Source organism: Salmo salar, chromosome 13 (genome assembly GCF_965601325.2).
Source record: "Salmo salar chromosome 13, fSalSal1, whole genome shotgun sequence".
Taxonomy (NCBI): domain Eukaryota; kingdom Metazoa; phylum Chordata; class Actinopteri; order Salmoniformes; family Salmonidae; genus Salmo; species Salmo salar.
Window position 1 is genome coordinate 97,742,245 of NC_138303.1, and position 21,944 is coordinate 97,764,188.

General features: G+C 53.7%; 1 protein-coding gene across 1 annotated transcript in view; it reads right to left on the reverse strand.

Annotated features, from left to right (window-relative positions):
* The window catches only part of pi4kab (phosphatidylinositol 4-kinase, catalytic, alpha b), a 135,616-nt gene that overhangs the window by 103,706 nt on the left and 9,966 nt on the right, over positions 1-21,944 (reverse strand). The window contains exons 15-27 of the mRNA XM_082960479.1: positions 21,655-21,770; positions 21,380-21,548; positions 21,060-21,110; positions 20,815-20,923; positions 20,489-20,625; positions 20,246-20,379; positions 18,525-18,607; positions 18,213-18,283; positions 17,878-18,084; positions 17,675-17,758; positions 17,453-17,542; positions 16,486-16,605; positions 16,283-16,375 (exon numbers count right to left, since the gene is read on the reverse strand). Of these exons, the coding sequence (XP_082816605.1) occupies positions 16,283-16,375; positions 16,486-16,605; positions 17,453-17,542; positions 17,675-17,758; positions 17,878-18,084; positions 18,213-18,283; positions 18,525-18,607; positions 20,246-20,379; positions 20,489-20,625; positions 20,815-20,923; positions 21,060-21,110; positions 21,380-21,548; positions 21,655-21,770 (1,464 nt within the window). The remainder of the gene's footprint in view (positions 1-16,282; positions 16,376-16,485; positions 16,606-17,452; positions 17,543-17,674; positions 17,759-17,877; positions 18,085-18,212; positions 18,284-18,524; positions 18,608-20,245; positions 20,380-20,488; positions 20,626-20,814; positions 20,924-21,059; positions 21,111-21,379; positions 21,549-21,654; positions 21,771-21,944) is intronic.

Here is a 21,944-nt window from a genome sequence, read left to right on the forward strand (position 1 = left end):
AGACCTGTAGCAGTGTCTCTCTGTACCTCTCCAGCATAGCGGGAGTCCTATCTAGACCTGTAGCAGTGTCTCTGTACCTCTCCAGCATAGCGGGAGTCCTGTCTAGACCTGTAGCAGTGTCTCTGTACCTCTCCAGCATAGCGGGAGTCCTATCTAGACCTGTAGCAGTGTCTCTGTACCTCTCCAGCATAGCGGGAGTCCTGTCTAGACCTGTAGCAGTGTCTCTCTGTACCTCTCCAGTATAGCGGGAGTCCTGTCTAGACCTGTAGCAGTGTCTCTGTACCTCTCCAGCATAGCGGGGGTCCTGTCTAGACCTGTAGCAGTGTCTCTGTACCGCTCCAGCATAGCGGGAGTCCTGTCTAGACCTGTAGCAGTGTCTCTGTACCTCTCCAGCATAGCGGGAGTCCTGTCTAGACCTGTAGCAGTGTCTCTGTACCTCTCCAGCATAGCGGGAGTCCTGTCTAGACCTGTAGCAGTGTCTCTCTGTACCTCTCCAGCATAGCGGGAGTCCTGTCTAGACCTGTAGCAGTGTCTCTGTACCTCTCCAGCATAGCGGGAGTCCTGTCTAGACCTGTAGCAGTGTCTCTCTGTACCTCTCCAGCATAGCGGGAGTCCTGTCTAGACCTGTAGCAGTGTCTCTGTACCTCTCCAGCATAGCGGGAGTCCTGTCTAGACCTGTAGCAGTGTCTCTCTGTACCTCTCCAGCATAGCGGGAGTCCTATCTAGACCTGTAGCAGTGTCTCTGTACCTCTCCAGCATAGCGGGAGTCCTGTCTAGACCTGTAGCAGTGTCTCTGTACCTCTCCAGCATAGCGGGAGTCCTGTCTAGACCTGTAGCAGTGTCTCTGTACCTCTCCAGCATAGCGGGAGTCCTGTCTAGACCTGTAGCAGTGTCTCTGTACCTCTCCAGCATAGCGGGAGTCCTGTCTAGACCTGTAGCAGTGTCTCTGTACCTCTCCAGCATAGCGGGAGTCCTGTCTAGACCTGTAGCAGTGTCTCTGTACCTCTCCAGCATAGCGGGAGTCCTGTCTAGACCTGTAGCAGTGTCTCTGTACCTCTCCAGCATAGCGGGAGTCCTGTCTAGACCTGTAGCAGTGTCTCTCTGTACCTCTCCAGCATAGCGGGAGTCCTGTCTAGACCTGTAGCAGTGTCTCTGTACCTCTCCAGCATAGCGGGAGTCCTGTCTAGACCTGTAGCAGTGTCTCTGTACCTCTCCAGCATAGCGGGAGTCCTGTCTAGACCTGTAGCAGTGTCTCTGTACCTCTCCAGCATAGCGGGAGTCCTGTCTAGACCTGTAGCAGTGTCTCTGTGCCTCTCCAGCATAGCGGGAGTCCTGTCTAGACCTGTAGCAGTGTCTCTGTACCTCTCCAGCATAGCGGGAGTCCTGTCTAGACCTGTAGCAGTGTCTCTGTACCTCTCCAGCATAGCGGGAGTCCTGTCTAGACCTGTAGCAGTGTCTCTGTACCTCTCCAGCATAGCGGGAGTCCTGTCTAGACCTGTAGCAGTGTCTCTGTACCTCTCCAGCATAGCGGGAGTCCTGTCTAGACCTGTAGCAGTGTCTCTGTACCTCTCCAGCATAGCGGGAGTCCTGTCTAGACCTGTAGCAGTGTCTCTGTACCTCTCCAGCATAGCGGGAGTCCTGTCTAGACCTGTAGCAGTGTCTCTGTACCTCTCCAGCATAGCGGGAGTCCTGTCTAGACCTGTAGCAGTGTCTCTGTACCTCTCCAGCATAGCGGGAGTCCTGTCTAGACCTGTAGCAGTCTCTCTGTACCTCTCCAGCATAGCGGGAGTCCTGTCTAGACCTGTAGCAGTCTCTCTGTACCTCTCCAGCATAGCGGGAGTCCTGTCTAGACCTGTAGCAGTGTCTCTGTACCTCTCCAGCATAGCGGGAGTCCTGTCTAGACCTGTAGCAGTGTCTCTGTACCTCTCCAGCATAGCGGGAGTCCTGTCTAGACCTGTAGCAGTGTCTCTGTACCTCTCCAGCATAGCGGGAGTCCTGTCTAGACCTGTAGCAGTGTCTCTGTACCTCTCCAGCATAGCGGGAGTCCTGTCTAGACCTGTAGCAGTGTCTCTGTACCTCTCCAGCATAGCGGGAGTCCTGTCTAGACCTGTAGCAGTGTCTCTGTACCTCTCCAGCATAGCGGGAGTCCTGTCTAGACCTGTAGCAGTGTCTCTGTACCTCTCCAGCATAGCGGGAGTCCTGTCTAGACCTGTAGCAGTGTCTCTGTACCTCTCCAGCATAGCGGGAGTCCTGTCTAGACCTGTAGCAGTGTCTCTGTACCTCTCCAGCATAGCGGGAGTCCTGTCTAGACCTGTAGCAGTGTCTCTGTACCTCTCCAGCATAGCGGGAGTCCTGTCTAGACCTGTAGCAGTCTCTCTGTACCTCTCCAGCATAGCGGGAGTCCTGTCTAGACCTGTAGCAGTGTCTCTGTACCTCTCCAGCATAGCGGGAGTCCTGTCTAGACCTGTAGCAGTGTCTCTGTACCTCTCCAGCATAGCGGGAGTCCTGTCTAGACCTGTAGCAGTGTCTCTGTACCTCTCCAGCATAGCGGGAGTCCTGTCTAGACCTGTAGCAGTGTCTCTGTACCTCTCCAGCATAGCGGGAGTCCTGTCTAGACCTGTAGCAGTGTCTCTGTACCTCTCCAGCATAGCGGGAGTCCTGTCTAGACCTGTAGCAGTGTCTCTGTACCTCTCCAGCATAGCGGGAGTCCTGTCTAGACCTGTAGCAGTGTCTCTGTACCTCTCCAGCATAGCGGGAGTCCTGTCTAGACCTGTAGCAGTGTCTCTGTACCTCTCCAGCATAGCGGGAGTCCTGTCTAGACCTGTAGCAGTGTCTCTGTACCTCTCCAGCATAGCGGGAGTCCTGTCTAGACCTGTAGCAGTGTCTCTGTACCTCTCCAGCATAGCGGGAGTCCTGTCTAGACCTGTAGCAGTGTCTCTGTACCTCTCCAGCATAGCGGGAGTCCTGTCTAGACCTGTAGCAGTGTCTCTGTACCTCTCCAGCATAGCGGGAGTCCTGTCTAGACCTGTAGCAGTGTCTCTGTACCTCTCCAGCATAGCGGGAGTCCTGTCTAGACCTGTAGCAGTGTCTCTGTACCTCTCCAGCATAGCGGGAGTCCTGTCTAGACCTGTAGCAGTGTCTCTCTGTACCTCTCCAGCATAGCGGGAGTCCTATCTAGACCTGTAGCAGTGTCTCTGTACCTCTCCAGCATAGCGGGAGTCCTGTCTAGACCTGTAGCAGTGTCTCTGTACCTCTCCAGCATAGCGGGAGTCCTGTCTAGACCTGTAGCAGTGTCTCTGTACCTCTCCAGCATAGCGGGAGTCCTGTCTAGACCTGTAGCAGTGTCTCTGTACCTCTCCAGCATAGCGGGAGTCCTGTCTAGACCTGTAGCAGTGTCTCTGTACCTCTCCAGCATAGCGGGAGTCCTGTCTAGACCTGTAGCAGTGTCTCTGTACCTCTCCAGCATAGCGGGAGTCCTGTCTAGACCTGTAGCAGTGTCTCTGTACCTCTCCAGCATAGCGGGAGTCCTGTCTAGACCTGTAGCAGTGTCTCTCTGTACCTCTCCAGCATAGCGGGAGTCCTGTCTAGACCTGTAGCAGTGTCTCTGTACCTCTCCAGCATAGCGGGAGTCCTGTCTAGACCTGTAGCAGTGTCTCTGTACCTCTCCAGCATAGCGGGAGTCCTGTCTAGACCTGTAGCAGTGTCTCTGTACCTCTCCAGCATAGCGGGAGTCCTGTCTAGACCTGTAGCAGTGTCTCTGTACCTCTCCAGCATAGCGGGAGTCCTGTCTAGACCTGTAGCAGTGTCTCTGTACCTCTCCAGCATAGCGGGAGTCCTGTCTAGACCTGTAGCAGTCTCTCTGTACCTCTCCAGCATAGCGGGAGTCCTGTCTAGACCTGTAGCAGTGTCTCTGTACCTCTCCAGCATAGCGGGAGTCCTGTCTAGACCTGTAGCAGTGTCTCTGTACCTCTCCAGCATAGCGGGAGTCCTGTCTAGACCTGTAGCAGTGTCTCTGTACCTCTCCAGCATAGCGGGAGTCCTGTCTAGACCTGTAGCAGTGTCTCTGTACCTCTCCAGCATAGCGGGAGTCCTGTCTAGACCTGTAGCAGTGTCTCTGTACCTCTCCAGCATAGCGGGAGTCCTGTCTAGACCTGTAGCAGTGTCTCTGTACCTCTCCAGCATAGCGGGAGTCCTGTCTAGACCTGTAGCAGTCTCTCTGTACCTCTCCAGCATAGCGGGAGTCCTGTCTAGACCTGTAGCAGTGTCTCTGTACCTCTCCAGCATAGCGGGAGTCCTGTCTAGACCTGTAGCAGTGTCTCTGTACCTCTCCAGCATAGCGGGAGTCCTGTCTAGACCTGTAGCAGTGTCTCTGTACCTCTCCAGCATAGCGGGAGTCCTGTCTAGACCTGTAGCAGTGTCTCTGTACCTCTCCAGCATAGCGGGAGTCCTGTCTAGACCTGTAGCAGTGTCTCTGTACCTCTCCAGCATAGCGGGAGTCCTGTCTAGACCTGTAGCAGTGTCTCTGTACCTCTCCAGCATAGCGGGAGTCCTGTCTAGACCTGTAGCAGTGTCTCTGTACCTCTCCAGCATAGCGGGAGTCCTGTCTAGACCTGTAGCAGTGTCTCTGTACCTCTCCAGCATAGCGGGAGTCCTGTCTAGACCTGTAGCAGTGTCTCTGTACCTCTCCAGCATAGCGGGAGTCCTGTCTAGACCTGTAGCAGTGTCTCTGTACCTCTCCAGCATAGCGGGAGTCCTGTCTAGACCTGTAGCAGTCTGTCTCTGTACCTCTCCAGCATAGCGGGAGTCCTGTCTAGACCTGTAGCAGTGTCTCTGTACCTCTCCAGCATAGCGGGAGTCCTGTCTAGACCTGTAGCAGTGTCTCTGTACCTCTCCAGCATAGCGGGAGTCCTGTCTAGACCTGTAGCAGTGTCTCTGTACCTCTCCAGCATAGCGGGAGTCCTGTCTAGACCTGTAGCAGTGTCTCTGTACCTCTCCAGCATAGCGGGAGTCCTGTCTAGACCTGTAGCAGTGTCTCTGTACCTCTCCAGCATAGCGGGAGTCCTGTCTAGACCTGTAGCAGTGTCTCTGTACCTCTCCAGCATAGCGGGAGTCCTGTCTAGACCTGTAGCAGTGTCTCTGTACCTCTCCAGCATAGCGGGAGTCCTGTCTAGACCTGTAGCAGTGTCTCTGTACCTCTCCAGCATAGCGGGAGTCCTGTCTAGACCTGTAGCAGTGTCTCTGTGCCTCTCCAGCATAGCGGGAGTCCTGTCTAGACCTGTAGCAGTGTCTCTGTACCTCTCCAGCATAGCGGGAGTCCTGTCTAGACCTGTAGCAGTGTCTCTGTACCTCTCCAGCATAGCGGGAGTCCTGTCTAGACCTGTAGCAGTGTCTCTGTACCTCTCCAGCATAGCGGGGTCCTGTCTAGACCTGTAGCAGTGTCTCTGTACCTCTCCAGCATAGCGGGAGTCCTGTCTAGACCTGTAGCAGTGTCTCTGTACCTCTCCAGCATAGCGGGAGTCCTGTCTAGACCTGTAGCAGTGTTCTCTGTACCTCTCCAGCATAGCGGGGGTCCTGTCTAGACCTGTAGCAGTGTCTCTGTACCTCTCCAGCATAGCGGGAGTCCTGTCTAGACCTGTAGCAGTGTCTCTGTACCTCTCCAGCATAGCGGGAGTCCTGTCTAGACCTGTAGCAGTGTCTCTGTACCTCTCCAGCATAGCGGGGTCCTGTCTAGACCTGTAGCAGTGTCTCTGTACCTCTCCAGCATAGCGGGAGTCCTGTCTAGACCTGTAGCAGTGTCTCTGTGCCTCTCCAGCATAGCGGGAGTCCTGTCTAGACCTGTAGCAGTCTCTCTGTACCTCTCCAGCATAGCGGGAGTCCTGTCTAGACCTGTAGCAGTGCTCTCTGTACCTCTCCAGCATAGCGGGAGTCCTGTCTAGACCTGTAGCAGTCTCTGTACCTCTCCAGCATAGCGGGAGTCCTGTCTAGACCTGTAGCAGTGTCTCTGTACCTCTCACGCATAGCGGGGTCCTGTCTAGACCTAGACCTGTAGCAGTGTCTCTGTACCTCTCCAGCATAGCGGGGTCCTGTCTAGACCTGTAGCAGTGTCTCTGTACCTCTCCAGCATAGCGGGAGTCCTGTCTAGACCTGTAGCAGTGTCTCTGTACCTCTCCAGCATAGCGGGAGTCCTGTCTAGACCTGTAGCAGTGTCTCTGTACCTCTCCAGCATAGCGGGAGTCCTGTCTAGACCTGTAGCAGTGTCTCTGTACCTCTCCAGCATAGCGGGAGTCCTGTCTAGACCTGTAGCAGTGTCTCTGTACCTCTCCAGCATAGCGGGAGTCCTGTCTAGACCTGTAGCAGTGTCTCTGTACCTCTCCAGCATAGCGGGAGTCCTGTCTAGACCTGTAGCAGTGTCTCTGTACCTCTCCAGCATAGCGGGAGTCCTGTCTAGACCTGTAGCAGTGTCTCTGTACCTCTCCAGCATAGCGGGAGTCCTGTCTAGACCTGTAGCAGTGTCTCTGTACCTCTCCAGCATAGCGGGAGTCCTGTCTAGACCTGTAGCAGTGTCTCTGTACCTCTCCAGCATAGCGGGAGTCCTGTCTAGACCTGTAGCAGTGTCTCTGTACCTCTCAGCATAGCGGGGTCCTGTCTAGACCTAGACCTGTAGCAGTGTCTCTGTACCTCTCCAGCATAGCGGGGTCCTGTCTAGACCTGTAGCAGTGTCTCTGTACCTCTCCAGCATAGCGGGAGTCCTGTCTAGACCTGTAGCAGTGTCTCTGTACCTCTCCAGCATAGCGGGAGTCCTGTCTAGACCTGTAGCAGTGTCTCTGTACCTCTCCAGCATAGCGGGAGTCCTGTCTAGACCTGTAGCAGTGTCTCTGTACCTCTCCAGCATAGCGGGAGTCCTGTCTAGACCTGTAGCAGTGTCTCTGTACCTCTCCAGCATAGCGGGAGTCCTGTCTAGACCTGTAGCAGTGTCTCTGTACCTCTCCAGCATAGCGGGAGTCCTGTCTAGACCTGTAGCAGTGTCTCTCTGTACCTCTCCAGCATAGCGGGAGTCCTGTCTAGACCTGTAGCAGTGTCTCTGTACCTCTCCAGCATAGCGGGAGTCCTGTCTAGACCTGTAGCAGTGTCTCTGTACCTCTCCAGCATAGCGGGAGTCCTGTCTAGACCTGTAGCAGTGTCTCTGTGCCTCTCCAGCATAGCGGGAGTCCTGTCTAGACCTGTAGCAGTGTCTCTGTACCTCTCCAGCATAGCGGGAGTCCTGTCTAGACCTGTAGCAGTGTCTCTGTACCTCTCCAGCATAGCGGGAGTCCTGTCTAGACCTGTAGCAGTGTCTCTGTACCTCTCCAGCATAGCGGGAGTCCTGTCTAGACCTGTAGCAGTGTCTCTGTACCTCTCCAGCATAGCGGGAGTCCTGTCTAGACCTGTAGCAGTGTCTCTGTACCTCTCCAGCATAGCGGGGGTCCTGTCTAGACCTGTAGCAGTGTCTCTGTACCTCTCCAGCATAGCGGGAGTCCTGTCTAGACCTGTAGCAGTGTCTCTGTACCTCTCCAGCATAGCGGGAGTCCTGTCTAGACCTGTAGCAGTGTCTCTGTACCTCTCCAGCATAGCGGGAGTCCTGTCTAGACCTGTAGCAGTGTCTCTGTACCTCTCCAGCATAGCGGGAGTCCTGTCTAGACCTGTAGCAGTGTCTCTGTACCTCTCCAGCATAGCGGGAGTCCTGTCTAGACCTGTAGCAGTGTCTCTGTACCTCTCCAGCATAGCGGGAGTCCTGTCTAGACCTGTAGCAGTGTCTCTGTACCTCTCCAGCATAGCGGGAGTCCTGTCTAGACCTGTAGCAGTGTCTCTGTACCTCTCCAGCATAGCGGGAGTCCTCTAGACCTGTAGCAGTGTCTCTGTACCTCTCCAGCATAGCGGGGTCCTGTCTAGACCTGTAGCAGTGTCTCTGTACCTCTCCAGCATAGCGGGAGTCCTGTCTAGACCTGTAGCAGTGTCTCTGTACCTCTCCAGCATAGCGGGAGTCCTGTCTAGACCTGTAGCAGTGTCTCTGTACCTCTCCAGCATGGCGGGGTCCTGTCTAGACCTGTAGCAGTGTCTCTGTACCTCTCCAGCATAGCGGGAGTCCTGTCTAGACCTGTAGCAGTGTCTCTGTGCCTCTTCAGCATAGCGGGAGTCCTGTCTAGACCTGTAGCAGTGTCTCTGTACCTCTCCAGCATAGCGGGGTCCTGTCTAGACCTCTAGCAGTGTCTCTGTACCTCTCCAGCATAACGGGGTCCTGTCTAGACCTGTAGCAGTGTCTCTGTACCTCTCCAGCATAGCAGGGTCCTGTCTAGACCTGTAGCAGTCTCTGTACCTCTCCAGCATAGCGGGGTCCTGTCTAGACCTAGACCTGTAGCAGTGTCTCTGTACCTCTCCAGCATAGCGGGGTCCTGTCTAGACCTAGACCTGTAGCAGTGTCTCTGTACCTCTCCAGCATAGCGGGGTCCTGTCTAGACCTGTAGCAGTGTCTCTGTACCTCTCCAGCATAGCGGGAGTCCTGTCTAGACCTGTAGCAGTGTCTCTGTACCTCTCCAGCATAGCGGGAGTCCTGTCTAGACCTGTAGCAGTGCTCTCTGTACCTCTCCAGCATAGCGGGAGTCCTGTCTAGACCTGTAGCAGTGTCTCTGTACCTCTCCAGCATAGCGGGAGTCCTGTCTAGACCTGTAGCAGTGTCTCTGTACCTCTCCAGCATAGCGGGAGTCCTGTCTAGACCTGTAGCAGTGTCTCTGTGCCTCTCCAGCATAGCGGGAGTCCTGTCTAGACCTGTAGCAGTGTCTCTGTACCTCTCCAGCATAGCGGGAGTCCTGTCTAGACCTGTAGCAGTGTCTCTGTACCTCTCCAGCATAGCGGGAGTCCTGTCTAGACCTGTAGCAGTGTCTCTGTACCTCTCCAGCATAGCGGGAGTCCTGTCTAGACCTGTAGCAGTGTCTCTGTGCCTCTCCAGCATAGCGGGAGTCCTGTCTAGACCTGTAGCAGTGTCTCTGTGCCTCTCCAGCATAGCGGGGGTCCTGTCTAGACCTGTAGCAGTGTCTCTGTACCTCTCCAGCATAGCGGGGTCCTGTCTAGACCTAGACCTGTAGCAGTGTCATCTGTACCTCTCCAGCATAGCGGGGTCCTGTCTAGACCTAGACCTGTAGCAGTGTGTCTCTGTGCCTCTCCAGCATAACGGGAGTCCTGTCTAGACCTGTAGCAGTGTGTCTCTGTGCCTCTCCAGCATAACGGGAGTCCTGTCTGGACCTGTAGCAGTGTCTCTGTACCTCTCCAGCATAACGGGGTCCTGTCTAGACCTGTAGCAGTGTCTCTGTACCTCTCCAGCATAGCGGGAGTCCTGTCTAGACCTGTAGCAGTGTCTCTGTACCTCTCCAGCATAGCGGGGTCCTGTCTAGACCTGTAGCAGTGTCTCTGTACCTCTCCAGCATAGCGGGAGTCCTGTCTAGACCTGTAGCAGTGTCTCTGTACCTCTCCAGCATAGCGGGGGTCCTGTCTAGACCTGTAGCAGTCTCTCTGTACCTCTCCAGCATAGCGGGAGTCCTGTCTAGACCTGTAGCAGTGTCTCTGTGCCTCTCCAGCATAGCGGGAGTCCTGTCTAGACCTGTAGCAGTGTCTCTGTACCTCTCCAGCATAGCGGGAGTCCTGTCTAGACCTGTAGCAGTGTCTCTCTGTACCTCTCCAGCATAGCGGGGGTCCTGTCTAGACCTGTAGCAGTGTCTCTGTACCTCTCCAGCATAGCGGGAGTCCTGTCTAGACCTGTAGCAGTGTCTCTGTACCTCTCCAGCATAGCGGGAGTCCTGTCTAGACCTGTAGCAGTGTCTCTGTACCTCTCCAGCATAGCGGGAGTCCTGTCTAGACCTGTAGCAGTGTCTCTGTACCTCTCCAGCATAGCGGGAGTCCTGTCTAGACCTGTAGCAGTGTCTCTCTGTACCTCTCCAGCATAGCGGGAGTCCTGTCTAGACCTGTAGCAGTGTCTCTGTACCTCTCCAGCATAGCGGGAGTCCTGTCTAGACCTGTAGCAGTGTCTCTGTACCTCTCCAGCATAGCGGGAGTCCTGTCTAGACCTGTAGCAGTGTCTCTGTACCTCTCCAGCATAGCGGGAGTCCTGTCTAGACCTGTAGCAGTGTCTCTGTACCTCTCCAGCATAGCGGGAGTCCTGTCTAGACCTGTAGCAGTGTCTCTGTGCCTCTCCAGCATAGCGGGGGTCCTGTCTAGACCTGTAGCAGTGTCTCTGTACCTCTCCAGCATAGCGGGAGTCCTGTCTAGACCTGTAGCAGTGTCTCTGTACCTCTCCAGCATAGCGGGAGTCCTGTCTAGACCTGTAGCAGTGTCTCTGTACCTCTCCAGCATAGCGGGAGTCCTGTCTAGACCTGTAGCAGTGTCTCTCTGTACCTCTCCAGCATAGCGGGAGTCCTGTCTAGACCTGTAGCAGTGTCTCTGTACCTCTCCAGCATAGCGGGAGTCCTGTCTAGACCTGTAGCAGTGTCTCTGTACCTCTCCAGCATAGCGGGAGTCCTGTCTAGACCTGTAGCAGTGTCTCTGTGCCTCTCCAGCATAGCGGGAGTCCTGTCTAGACCTGTAGCAGTGTCTCTGTGCCTCTCCAGCATAGCGGGAGTCCTGTCTAGACCTGTAGCAGTGTCTCTGTACCTCTCCAGGATAGCGGGGTCCTGTCTGGACCTGTAGCAGTGTGTCTCTGTACCTCTCCAGCATAGCGGGGTCCTGTCTAGACCTAGACCTGTAGCAGTGTCTCTGTACCTCTCCAGCATAGCGGGGTCCTGTCTAGACCTGTAGCAGTGTCTCTGTACCTCTCCAGCATAGCGGGAGTCCTGTCTAGACCTGTAGCAGTGTCTCTGTACCTCTCCAGCATGGCGGGGTCCTGTCTAGACCTGTAGCAGTGTCTCTGTACCTCTCCAGCATAGCGGGAGTCCTGTCTAGACCTGTAGCAGTGTCTCTGTGCCTCTTCAGCATAGCGGGAGTCCTGTCTAGACCTGTAGCAGTGTCTCTGTACCTCTCCAGCATAGCGGGGTCCTGTCTTGACCTCTAGCAGTGTCTCTGTACCTCTCCAGCATAACGGGGTCCTGTCTAGACCTGTAGCAGTGTCTCTGTACCTCTCCAGCATAGCAGGGTCCTGTCTAGACCTGTAGCAGTGTGTCTCTGTGCCTCTCCAGCATAACGGGAGTCCTGTCTAGACCTGTAGCAGTGTGTCTCTGTACCTCTCTAGCATAGCGGGGTCCTGTCTAGACCTAGACCTGTAGCAGTGTCTCTGTACCTCTCCAGCATAGCGGGGTCCTGTCTAGACCTGTAGCAGTGTCTCTGTACCTCTCCAGCATAGCGGGGGTCCTGTCTAGACCTGTAGCAGTGTCTCTGTACCTCTCCAGCATGGCGGGGTCCTGTCTAGACCTGTAGCAGTGTCTCTGTACCTCTCCAGCATAGCGGGAGTCCTGTCTAGACCTGTAGCAGTGTCTCTGTGCCTCTCCAGCATAGCGGGAGTCCTGTCTAGACCTGTAGCAGTGTCTCTGTACCTCTCCAGCATAGCGGGGGTCCTGTCTAGACCTGTAGCAGTCTCTCTGTACCTCTCCAGCATAGCGGGAGTCCTGTCTAGACCTGTAGCAGTCTCTGTACCTCTCCAGCATAGCGGGAGTCCTGTCTAGACCTGTAGCAGTGTCTCTGTACCTCTCACGCATAGCGGGGTCCTGTCTAGACCTAGACCTGTAGCAGTGTCTCTGTACCTCTCCAGCATAGCGGGGTCCTGTCTAGACCTGTAGCAGTGTCTCTGTACCTCTCCAGCATAGCGGGAGTCCTGTCTAGACCTGTAGCAGTGTCTCTGTACCTCTCCAGCATAGCGGGAGTCCTGTCTAGACCTGTAGCAGTGTCTCTGTACCTCTCCAGCATAGCGGGAGTCCTGTCTAGACCTGTAGCAGTGTCTCTGTGCCTCTCCAGCATAGCGGGAGTCCTGTCTAGACCTGTAGCAGTGTCTCTGTACCTCTCCAGCATAGCGGGAGTCCTGTCTAGACCTGTAGCAGTGTCTCTGTACCTCTCCAGCATAGCGGGAGTCCTGTCTAGACCTGTAGCAGTGTCTCTGTGCCTCTCCAGCATAGCGGGGGTCCTGTCTAGACCTGTAGCAGTGTCTCTCTGTACCTCTCCAGCATAGCGGGAGTCCTGTCTAGACCTGTAGCAGTCTCTGTACCTCTCCAGCATAGCGGGAGTCCTGTCTAGACCTGTAGCAGTGTCTCTGTACCTCTCACGCATAGCGGGAGTCCTGTCTAGACCTGTAGCAGTGTCTCTGTACCTCTCACGCATAGCGGGGTCCTGTCTAGACCTAGACCTGTAGCAGTGTCTCTGTACCTCTCCAGCATAGCGGGGTCCTGTCTAGACCTGTAGCAGTGTCTCTGTACCTCTCCAGCATAGCGGGAGTCCTGTCTAGACCTGTAGCAGTGTCTCTGTACCTCTCCAGCATAGCGGGAGTCCTGTCTAGACCTGTAGCAGTGTCTCTGTACCTCTCCAGCATAGCGGGAGTCCTGTCTAGACCTGTAGCAGTGTCTCTGTACCTCTCCAGCATAGCGGGAGTCCTGTCTAGACCTGTAGCAGTGTCTCTCTGTACCTCTCCAGCATAGCGGGAGTCCTGTCTAGACCTGTAGCAGTGTCTCTGTTCCTCTCCAGCATAGCGGGAGTCCTGTCTAGACCTGTAGCAGTGTCTCTGTACCTCTCCAGCATAGCGGGAGTCCTGTCTAGACCTGTAGCAGTGTCTCTGTACCTCTCCAGCATAGCGGGAGTCCTGTCTAGACCTGTAGCAGTGTCTCTGTGCCTCTCCAGCATAGCGGGAGTCCTGTTTAGACCTGTAGCAGTGTCTCTGTGCCTCTCCAGCATAGCGGGAGTCCTGTCTAGACCTGTAGCAGTGTCTCTGTACCTCTCCAGCATAGCGGGAGTCCTGTCTAGACCTGTAGCAGTGTCTCTGTACCTCTCCAGCATAGCGGGAGTCCTGTCTAGACCTGTAGCAGTGTCTCTGTGCCTCTCCAGCATAGCGGGAGTCCTGTCTAGACCTGTAGCAGTGTCTCTGTGCCTCTCCAGCATAGCGGGGGTCCTGTCTAGACCTGTAGCAGTGTCTCTGTACCTCTCCAGCATAGCGGGAGTCCTGTCTAGACCTGTAGCAGTGTCTCTGTACCTCTCCAGCATAGCGGGGGTCCTGTCTAGACCTGTAGCAGTGTCTCTGTACCTCTCCAGCATAGCGGGAGTCCTGTCTAGACCTGTAGCAGTGTCTCTCTGTACCTCTCCAGCATAGCGGGAGTCCTGTCTAGACCTGTAGCAGTGTCTCTGTACCTCTCCAGCATAGCGGGAGTCCTGTCTAGACCTGTAGCAGTGTCTCTGTACCTCTCCAGCATAGCGGGAGTCCTGTCTAGACCTGTAGCAGTGTCTCTGTGCCTCTCCAGCATAGCGGGAGTCCTGTCTAGACCTGTAGCAGTGTCTCTGTACCTCTCCAGCATAGCGGGAGTCCTGTCTAGACCTGTAGCAGTGTCTCTGTACCTCTCCAGGATAGCGGGGTCCTGTCTGGACCTGTAGCAGTGTGTCTCTGTACCTCTCCAGCATAGCGGGGTCCTGTCTAGACCTAGACCTGTAGCAGTGTCTCTGTACCTCTCCAGCATAGCGGGGTCCTGTCTAGACCTGTAGCAGTGTCTCTGTACCTCTCCAGCATAGCGGGAGTCCTGTCTAGACCTGTAGCAGTGTCTCTGTACCTCTCCAGCATGGCGGGGTCCTGTCTAGACCTGTAGCAGTGTCTCTGTACCTCTCCAGCATAGCGGGAGTCCTGTCTAGACCTGTAGCAGTGTCTCTGTGCCTCTTCAGCATAGCGGGAGTCCTGTCTAGACCTGTAGCAGTGTCTCTGTACCTCTCCAGCATAGCGGGGTCCTGTCTAGACCTCTAGCAGTGTCTCTGTACCTCTCCAGCATAACGGGGTCCTGTCTAGACCTGTAGCAGTGTCTCTGTACCTCTCCAGCATAGCAGGGTCCTGTCTAGACCTGTAGCAGTCTCTGTACCTCTCCAGCATAGCGGGGTCCTGTCTAGACCTAGACCTGTAGCAGTGTCTCTGTACCTCTCCAGCATAGCGGGGTCCTGTCTAGACCTAGACCTGTAGCAGTGTCTCTGTACCTCTCCAGCATAGCGGGGTCCTGTCTAGACCTGTAGCAGTGTCTCTGTACCTCTCCAGCATAGCGGGAGTCCTGTCTAGACCTGTAGCAGTGTCTCTGTACCTCTCCAGCATAGCGGGAGTCCTGTCTAGACCTGTAGCAGTGTCTCTCTGTACCTCTCCAGCATAGCGGGAGTCCTGTCTAGACCTGTAGCAGTGTCTCTGTACCTCTCCAGCATAGCGGGAGTCCTGTCTAGACCTGTAGCAGTGTCTCTGTGCCTCTCCAGCATAGCGGGAGTCCTGTCTAGACCTGTAGCAGTGTCTCTGTGCCTCTCCAGCATAGCGGGAGTCCTGTCTAGACCTGTAGCAGTGTCTCTGTGCCTCTCCAGCATAGCGGGAGTCCTGTCTAGACCTGTAGCAGTGTCTCTGTACCTCTCCAGCATAGCGGGAGTCCTGTCTAGACCTGTAGCAGTGTCTCTGTACCTCTCCAGCATAGCGGGAGTCCTGTCTAGACCTGTAGCAGTGTCTCTGTGCCTCTCCAGCATAGCGGGAGTCCTGTCTAGACCTGTAGCAGTGTCTCTGTGCCTCTCCAGCATAGCGGGGGTCCTGTCTAGACCTGTAGCAGTGTCTCTGTACCTCTCCAGCATAGCGGGGTCCTGTCTAGACCTAGACCTGTAGCAGTGTCATAGTACCTCTCCAGCATAGCGGGGTCCTGTCTAGACCTAGACCTGTAGCAGTGTCTCTGTACCTCTCCAGCATAACAGGGTCCTGTCTAGACCTGTAGCAGTGTGTCTCTGTGCCTCTCCAGCATAACGGGAGTCCTGTCTAGACCTGTAGCAGTGTGTCTCTGTGCCTCTCCAGCATAACGGGAGTCCTGTCTGGACCTGTAGCAGTGTCTCTGTACCTCTCCAGCATAACGGGGTCCTGTCTAGACCTGTAGCAGTGTCTCTGTACCTCTCCAGCATAGCGGGAGTCCTGTCTAGACCTGTAGCAGTGTCTCTGTACCTCTCCAGCATAGCGGGAGTCCTGTCTAGACCTGTAGCAGTGTCTCTGTACCTCTCCAGCATAGCGGGAGTCCTGTCTAGACCTGTAGCAGTGTCTCTGTACCTCTCCAGCATAGCGGGGGTCCTGTCTAGACCTGTAGCAGTCTCTCTGTACCTCTCCAGCATAGCGGGAGTCCTGTCTAGACCTGTAGCAGTGTCTCTGTGCCTCTCCAGCATAGCGGGAGTCCTGTCTAGACCTGTAGCAGTGTCTCTGTACCTCTCCAGCATAGCGGGAGTCCTGTCTAGACCTGTAGCAGTGTCTCTCTGTACCTCTCCAGCATAGCGGGGGTCCTGTCTATACCTGTAGCAGTCTCTGTACCTCTCCAGCATAGCGGGAGTCCTGTCTAGACCTGTAGCAGTGTCTCTGTACCTCTCCAGCATAGCGGGAGTCCTGTCTAGACCTGTAGCAGTCTCTCTGTACCTCTCCAGCATAGCGGGAGTCCTGTCTAGACCTGTAGCAGTGTCTCTGTACCTCTCCAGCATAGCTGGAGTCCTGTCTAGACCTGTAGCAGTGTCTCTCTGTACCTCTCCAGCATAGCGGGAGTCCTGTCTAGACCTGTAGCAGTGTCTCTGTACCTCTCCAGCATAGCGGGAGTCCTGTCTAGACCTGTAGCAGTGTCTCTCTGTACCTCTCCAGCATAGCGGGAGTCCTGTCTAGACCTGTAGCAGTGTCTCTGTACCTCTCCAGCATAGCGGGAGTCCTGTCTAGACCTGTAGCAGTGTCTCTGTACCTCTCCAGCATAGCGGGGGTCCTGTCTAGACCTGTAGCAGTGTCTCTGTACCTCTCCAGCATAGCGGGAGTCCTGTCTAGACCTGTAGCAGTGTCTCTCTGTACCTCTCCAGCATAGCGGGAGTCCTGTCTAGACCTGTAGCAGTGTCTCTGTACCTCTCCAGCATAGCGGGAGTCCTGTCTAGACCTGTAGCAGTGTCTCTCTGTACCTCTCCAGCATAGCGGGAGTCCTGTCTAGACCTGTAGCAGTGTCTCTGTACCTCTCCAGCATAGCGGGAGTCCTGTCTAGATCTGTAGCAGTCTCTGTACCTCTCCAGCATAGCGGGAGTCCTGTCTAGACCTGTAGCAGTGTCTCTGTACCTCTCCAGCATAGCGGTTTCTCAGGTTGAGTGAAGCCATGAAGTTGGAGTAGTCCTTCTTCACACATGCTGGCCTTTCTGTCAGCTGGGTGATCTAGAGCGGATGACAGAACTTGGTTAGTGTGTGTGTGTGTGTGTAATTGCGTGTGTGTGTGTAATTGCGCGTGTGTAATTGAGTGTGTGTGTGTGCGTCTGTCTCCTCACCCCTAGCGTAGTGCTCTGTCTGTTGTAACCAGCGAAGTGCAGGATGCTCTCTGTAGCCATGGCCAGGCCAGTGTGCTGGGACAGACCGGACACCCAGTTCTGATGCTTGTTCAGGTACTCCTGGAGAACAGAGAAAACATCCAAAACAGGGGATCGGAGAAGATTCATCTGAAACCTTGAGTCCCTCAGAAAGACAATCGAGAAGCTCTTGTTGTCTACTTGAATAATGATTTGTCAGAACCCCTGCAACACGTTGTCATAGAGATGGGTAGGCTGACGTCACCAAAACGACGCGCACGCTTCAATGAGGCAGAAGTCCGTGAGTTGTTGTGATCCTGGATGGCCAGATACCTAGCAACAATGACAAGCTGCTGCCATGTGGGGAATCAGAGGGACTACTTTTATCTTGTTCTTAACACCATGTCTTGTTTTGAGGTGTTTTAACTGATTTCATGTCAATGCTAATATGGCTAAAATTCGCTAGCTAACCAACAACTGTAACGATGTTTGAGAGACAATTTTTCATTGTGCAAATATATTTATGTTTTTAATAAACATTGGAAACTAAATATAGTTTACATGTTGTCAACAATCTAATCCAACCCAGTAGATTTCTAAATATAGTTTACATGTTGTCAACAATCTAATCCAACCCAGTAGATTTCTAAATATAGTTTACATGTTGTCAACAATCTAATCCAACCCAGTAGATTTCTAAATATAGTTTACATGTTGTCAACAATCTAATCCAACCCAGTATATTTCTAAATATAGTTTACATGTTGTCAACAATCTAATCCAACCCAGTATATTTCTAAATATAGTTTACATGTTGTCAACAATCTAATCCAACCCAGTAGATTTTCCCCATAGTTGCGCACACATCGGTTTTGTTGCTAAACAACCAACCTGTCTTTGCTTTTCCTTTACAAAATGCAGTGTGTGTGTGTGTGTGTGTCTCTCACACCTGTAGGTGTGACTTGGTGACAGACGGGGCCCACTTCATGGCCTCCTTCAGGATCTCCCCACAGCGAGCAGCAAAGTCCTTCACTATGCTCTACAACCACAGAGAAACATACACCATTATTTAGAACACACACACGCCACACACACACACACACACACACACACACACACACACACACACACACACACACACACACACACACACACACACACACACCCCTACCTCTCTGGCTTCGTATGTGTCTGGTACAGTGATCCTGTAGGGGGTGTCTGGGATGTCATAGTAAGGCTGGTCCTTATGGATGTCCTGCAAACAGGGTAGGAGCACGACGCATCAGAACACAATATGTTGTAATAACCCCTTTCAGGGGCCACAGAGAATAACAGTAGCAGGTAGAAAGAAAGTGTGTGAGTGTGTATCCGTACTGCACTGAGGGAAAGGGAGAGGGTCTGCAGGATGTCCAGCATGGTCTTCAGTACGCGGCCACTCCACAGCAGGTGAGGGAACGTTTCAGCCAGACCTGACAGGTATTTGTCGGCCACCCTACGGATCCTCTTGTGGACGTGGTTGAAATTGACCAATAGGAACTGAGCGTGGCGCTCCAACTCCTCCTCATGGGCTTTAGTCTTCGGCTGGGGACAGAAACACAGAGACAGCACTCAGGCAGCCAATCATTGTAGAGGACACGCTCCACAGAAGGGAGTTTGCTCTCGACTTATCCCAGAGACACAGTTTCTCTGTTTTGACCGATGACCTTTACCTTCTCAGCCATCATGTGTAGGAAGACCTCAAACACCTTGTCCCCCACTGCTATCACACACTGCATCATACCTGGACACAGACAGAGACATGCTCTCACTGTCTACCGCGTGAAATATGCGCACGGCACCTGTCTACCGCGTGTGTAATACCAAGTAATCCTTCTAACCCCCCCCCACAAAAAAGATATAGATGTACTATTGTAAAGTGGCTGTTCCACTGGATATCATAAGGTGAATGCACCAATTTGTAAGTCACTCTGGATAAGAGTGTCTGCTAAATGACGTAAATGTAAATGTGTACTGCAGCTCACCAGACTTGTCCTTCTGGATGGCTCTGTCCTCAAAGTAGCGGAACATCACCTGGAAACGGTCAGAGTCCAGAGCACGCAGCATCCTGGTGAGAGAAGAGAAACGGTCAGATTCCAGAGCACACAGCATCCTGGTGAGAGAAGAGAAACGGTCAGATTCCAGAGCACGCAGCATCCTGGTGAGAGAAGAGAAACGGTCAGAGTCCAGAGCACACAGCATCCTGGTGAGAGAAGAGAAACGGTCAGAGTCCAGAGCACACAGCATCCTGGTGAGAGAAGAGAAACGGTCAGATTCCAGAGCACACAGCATCCTGGTGAGAGAAGAGAAACGGTCAGATTCCAGAGCACGCAGCATCCTGGTGAGAGAAGAGAAACACTCCAGACCAGGCCTCTCCAACTGCTACACTCCAGACCAGGCCTCTCCAACTGCTACACTCCAGACCAGGCCTCTCCAACTGCTACACTCCAGACCAGGCCTCTCCAACTGCTACACTCCAGACCAGGCCTCTCCAACTGCTACACTCCAGACCAGGCCTCTCCAACTGCTACACTCCAGACCAGGCCTCTCCAACTGCTACACTCCAGACCAGGCCTCTCCAACTGCTACACTCCAGACCAGGCCTCTCCAACTGCTACACTCCAGACCAGGCCTCTCCAACTGCTACACTCCAGACCAGGCCTCTCCAACTGCTACACTCCAGACCAGGCCTCTCCAACTGCTACACTCCAGACCAGGCCTCTCCAACTGCTACACTCCAGACCAGGCCTCTCCAACTGCTACACTCCAGACCAGGCCTCTCCAACTGCTACACTCCAGACCAGGCCTCTCCAACTGCTACACTCCAGACCAGGCCTCTCCAACTGCTACACTCCAGACCAGGCCTCTCCAACTGCTACACTCCAGACCATGCCTCTCCAACTGCTACACTCCAGACCATGCCTCTCCAACTGCTACACTCCAGACCAGGCCTCTCCAACTGCTACACTCCAGACCAGGCCTCTCCAACTGCTACACTCCAGACCAGGCCTCTCCAACTGCTACACTCCAGACCAGGCCTCTCCAACTGCTACACTCCAGACCAGGCCTCTCCAACTGCTACACTCCAGACCAGGCCTCTCCAACTGCTACACTCCAGACCAGGCCTCTCCAACTGCTACACTCCAGACCAGGCCTCTCCAACCCTGTTCCTGGAGAGCTGCTGTTCTGTAGGGTTTCGTTCAAACCCTACGCTAGTACACCTAAATAAGCTGAATTAGTTTAGTTACAACTGGGGTTGGAGTGAAAACCTACAGGACTGTAGCTCTCCAAGAACAGAGTTGGAGTGAAAACCTACAGGAGGGTAGCTCTCCAGGAACAGGGTTGGAGTGAAAACCTACAGGGGGGTAGCTCTCCAAGAACAGAGTTGGAGTGAAAACCTACAGGGGGGTAGCTCTCCAAGAACAGAGTTGGAGTGAAAACCTACAGGGGGGTAGCTCTCCGGGAACAGGGTTGGAGTGAAAACCTACAGGGGGGTAGCTCTCCAGGAACAGGGTTGGAGTGAAAACTTACAGGAGGGTAGCTCTCCAGGAACAGGGTTGGAGTGAAAACCTACAGGAGGGTAGCTCTCCAGGAACAGGGTTGGAGTGAAAACCTACAGGGGGGTAGCTCTCCAGGAACAGGGTTGGAGAGCGCTGGTCTAGCAGGGGTGCATCTCAATAGTCCTAAGTGGTTTCCTTTTCCTTACCTCATGTACTCCAGCCTGTAGACAGACAGTAGGTAGGTCGACATGGCGAAGTCTAGTTTGTTGATGAGAGCAGACACCTCAGGAGGAGGATCTAGCAGGTTTATAATGGTGCTCCTCAGGTCATTTAGCTCCGCCTGAAAACACACCCACCCAGGGAACATCAGTTGTGGTGTGTGTGTGTGTGTGTGTGTGTGTGTACACACACACACACGTGTGTTGTGTGGGCATGCATGTGTACTGTACCGCTGTGACGGTGTCGTTCTTCAGGGCAGAGTTGTACTGTAGTTCAGAACGTAGGGGTTCTCCACTGGGGAAGGTGAGGAGGGGAGACTTGGTGGCAATCTCACACACTCCCTCATACCACTCCTCTGGCCACAGACCTACACAACACACAACGCCCTTAATAAACCTACAGACTTCTACAGAGCAGGATGACTGTTAGACTGATAACTCACTTCCCTTTTATCTTTCCATCAGTCCACCATTTCAACAATGTTTAGTCAATTCTTTATATTGTTTCCAATCCTGGTGGAATATTGTAGTACATGTTAACATTGTTAAACAGCCACCTGATCCCTCAACAGCGAAGCCCATCACCACAGAGTAGAGCCAGAAGTCTCTGAACAGCTTCTGCAGACGAGGCTTCGCTTCCTTGATGGGCGGTAGACGCTTCGTCAGCTACACAGAGAGAGGGGGATCTAAATCAACACTAAGCATATAGATTATATATGGAGTACTGTATAGACACTCGGGCACAGAGGCACTACTGGACAAACTGTTGAAAGTGAAAAATGTATAGAGGCAACCCACATACCACAGCAATAACAGGAACGAGTACTCCCAGGTTTCCAGCACTGCTTGACGCCTGCAAATACAAATAATAAACAAAAGTCAACAAGAAAAAAACAGTTAACCTCTAAATGCTGCTACACATTTCACCCAAACAGAGCGACGGAGTGCCGTATACGGACCGTTTCCAAATGTGAACCCCACAAAAGTACGTAGAACTAGGTGTGAAAACGACGCTGTGTTTGCGTAGTTTGAATGAAGTGTGTAGGGCCCTTAACACAAGCCTGTTGTCGCTGAACTCTATAGGGTCTATCGGAAGTCATGGCTACTGTAAATGGAGTTTACCTTCAGTGCAGGGCCCTTGTCCGAGGCCCTCTCGCTGGCCCTCTTGCCCTCCAGTCCCAGCTGGACAAACAGCTCCAGTAGGTTGACCAGCAGCTCATCAACCATCTGCTCTGTTGCCAGGTTGGCAGCTATGTTAGCTAATGCATTGATCACAGCCAGGGAACAGTGTCTGGAACACACAAGATTAACACAGTAGTCTTTAGCAGAGTGGGTCGTGGAGCTGGCTATGGGTAGGGAATTGGGGTTAGGGGTAAAGGTGTAGGGGCTAAGGATACCTGTATCCATGGTCCTTGTAGTCCTTGGTGGAGTAGACCATGGAGGAGGCCTTCACACTGATCTGCTGGAACAGGTTCCACACCTCCTGGTAGATATAGCTGTGGGGGGGCGGTGGCTGGGACGGAGGGAGAGACGAGAGACGGGGGATGAGCTGGGACGGGGGGGTTACTGAGAGACGAGAGGTTGATGAGTTTACTGAGAGACGAGAGGTTGATGAGTTCTGGGACGGGGTGAGAGACGGGACGAGAGGTTGATGAGTTTACTGAGAGACGAGAGGTTGATGAGTTTA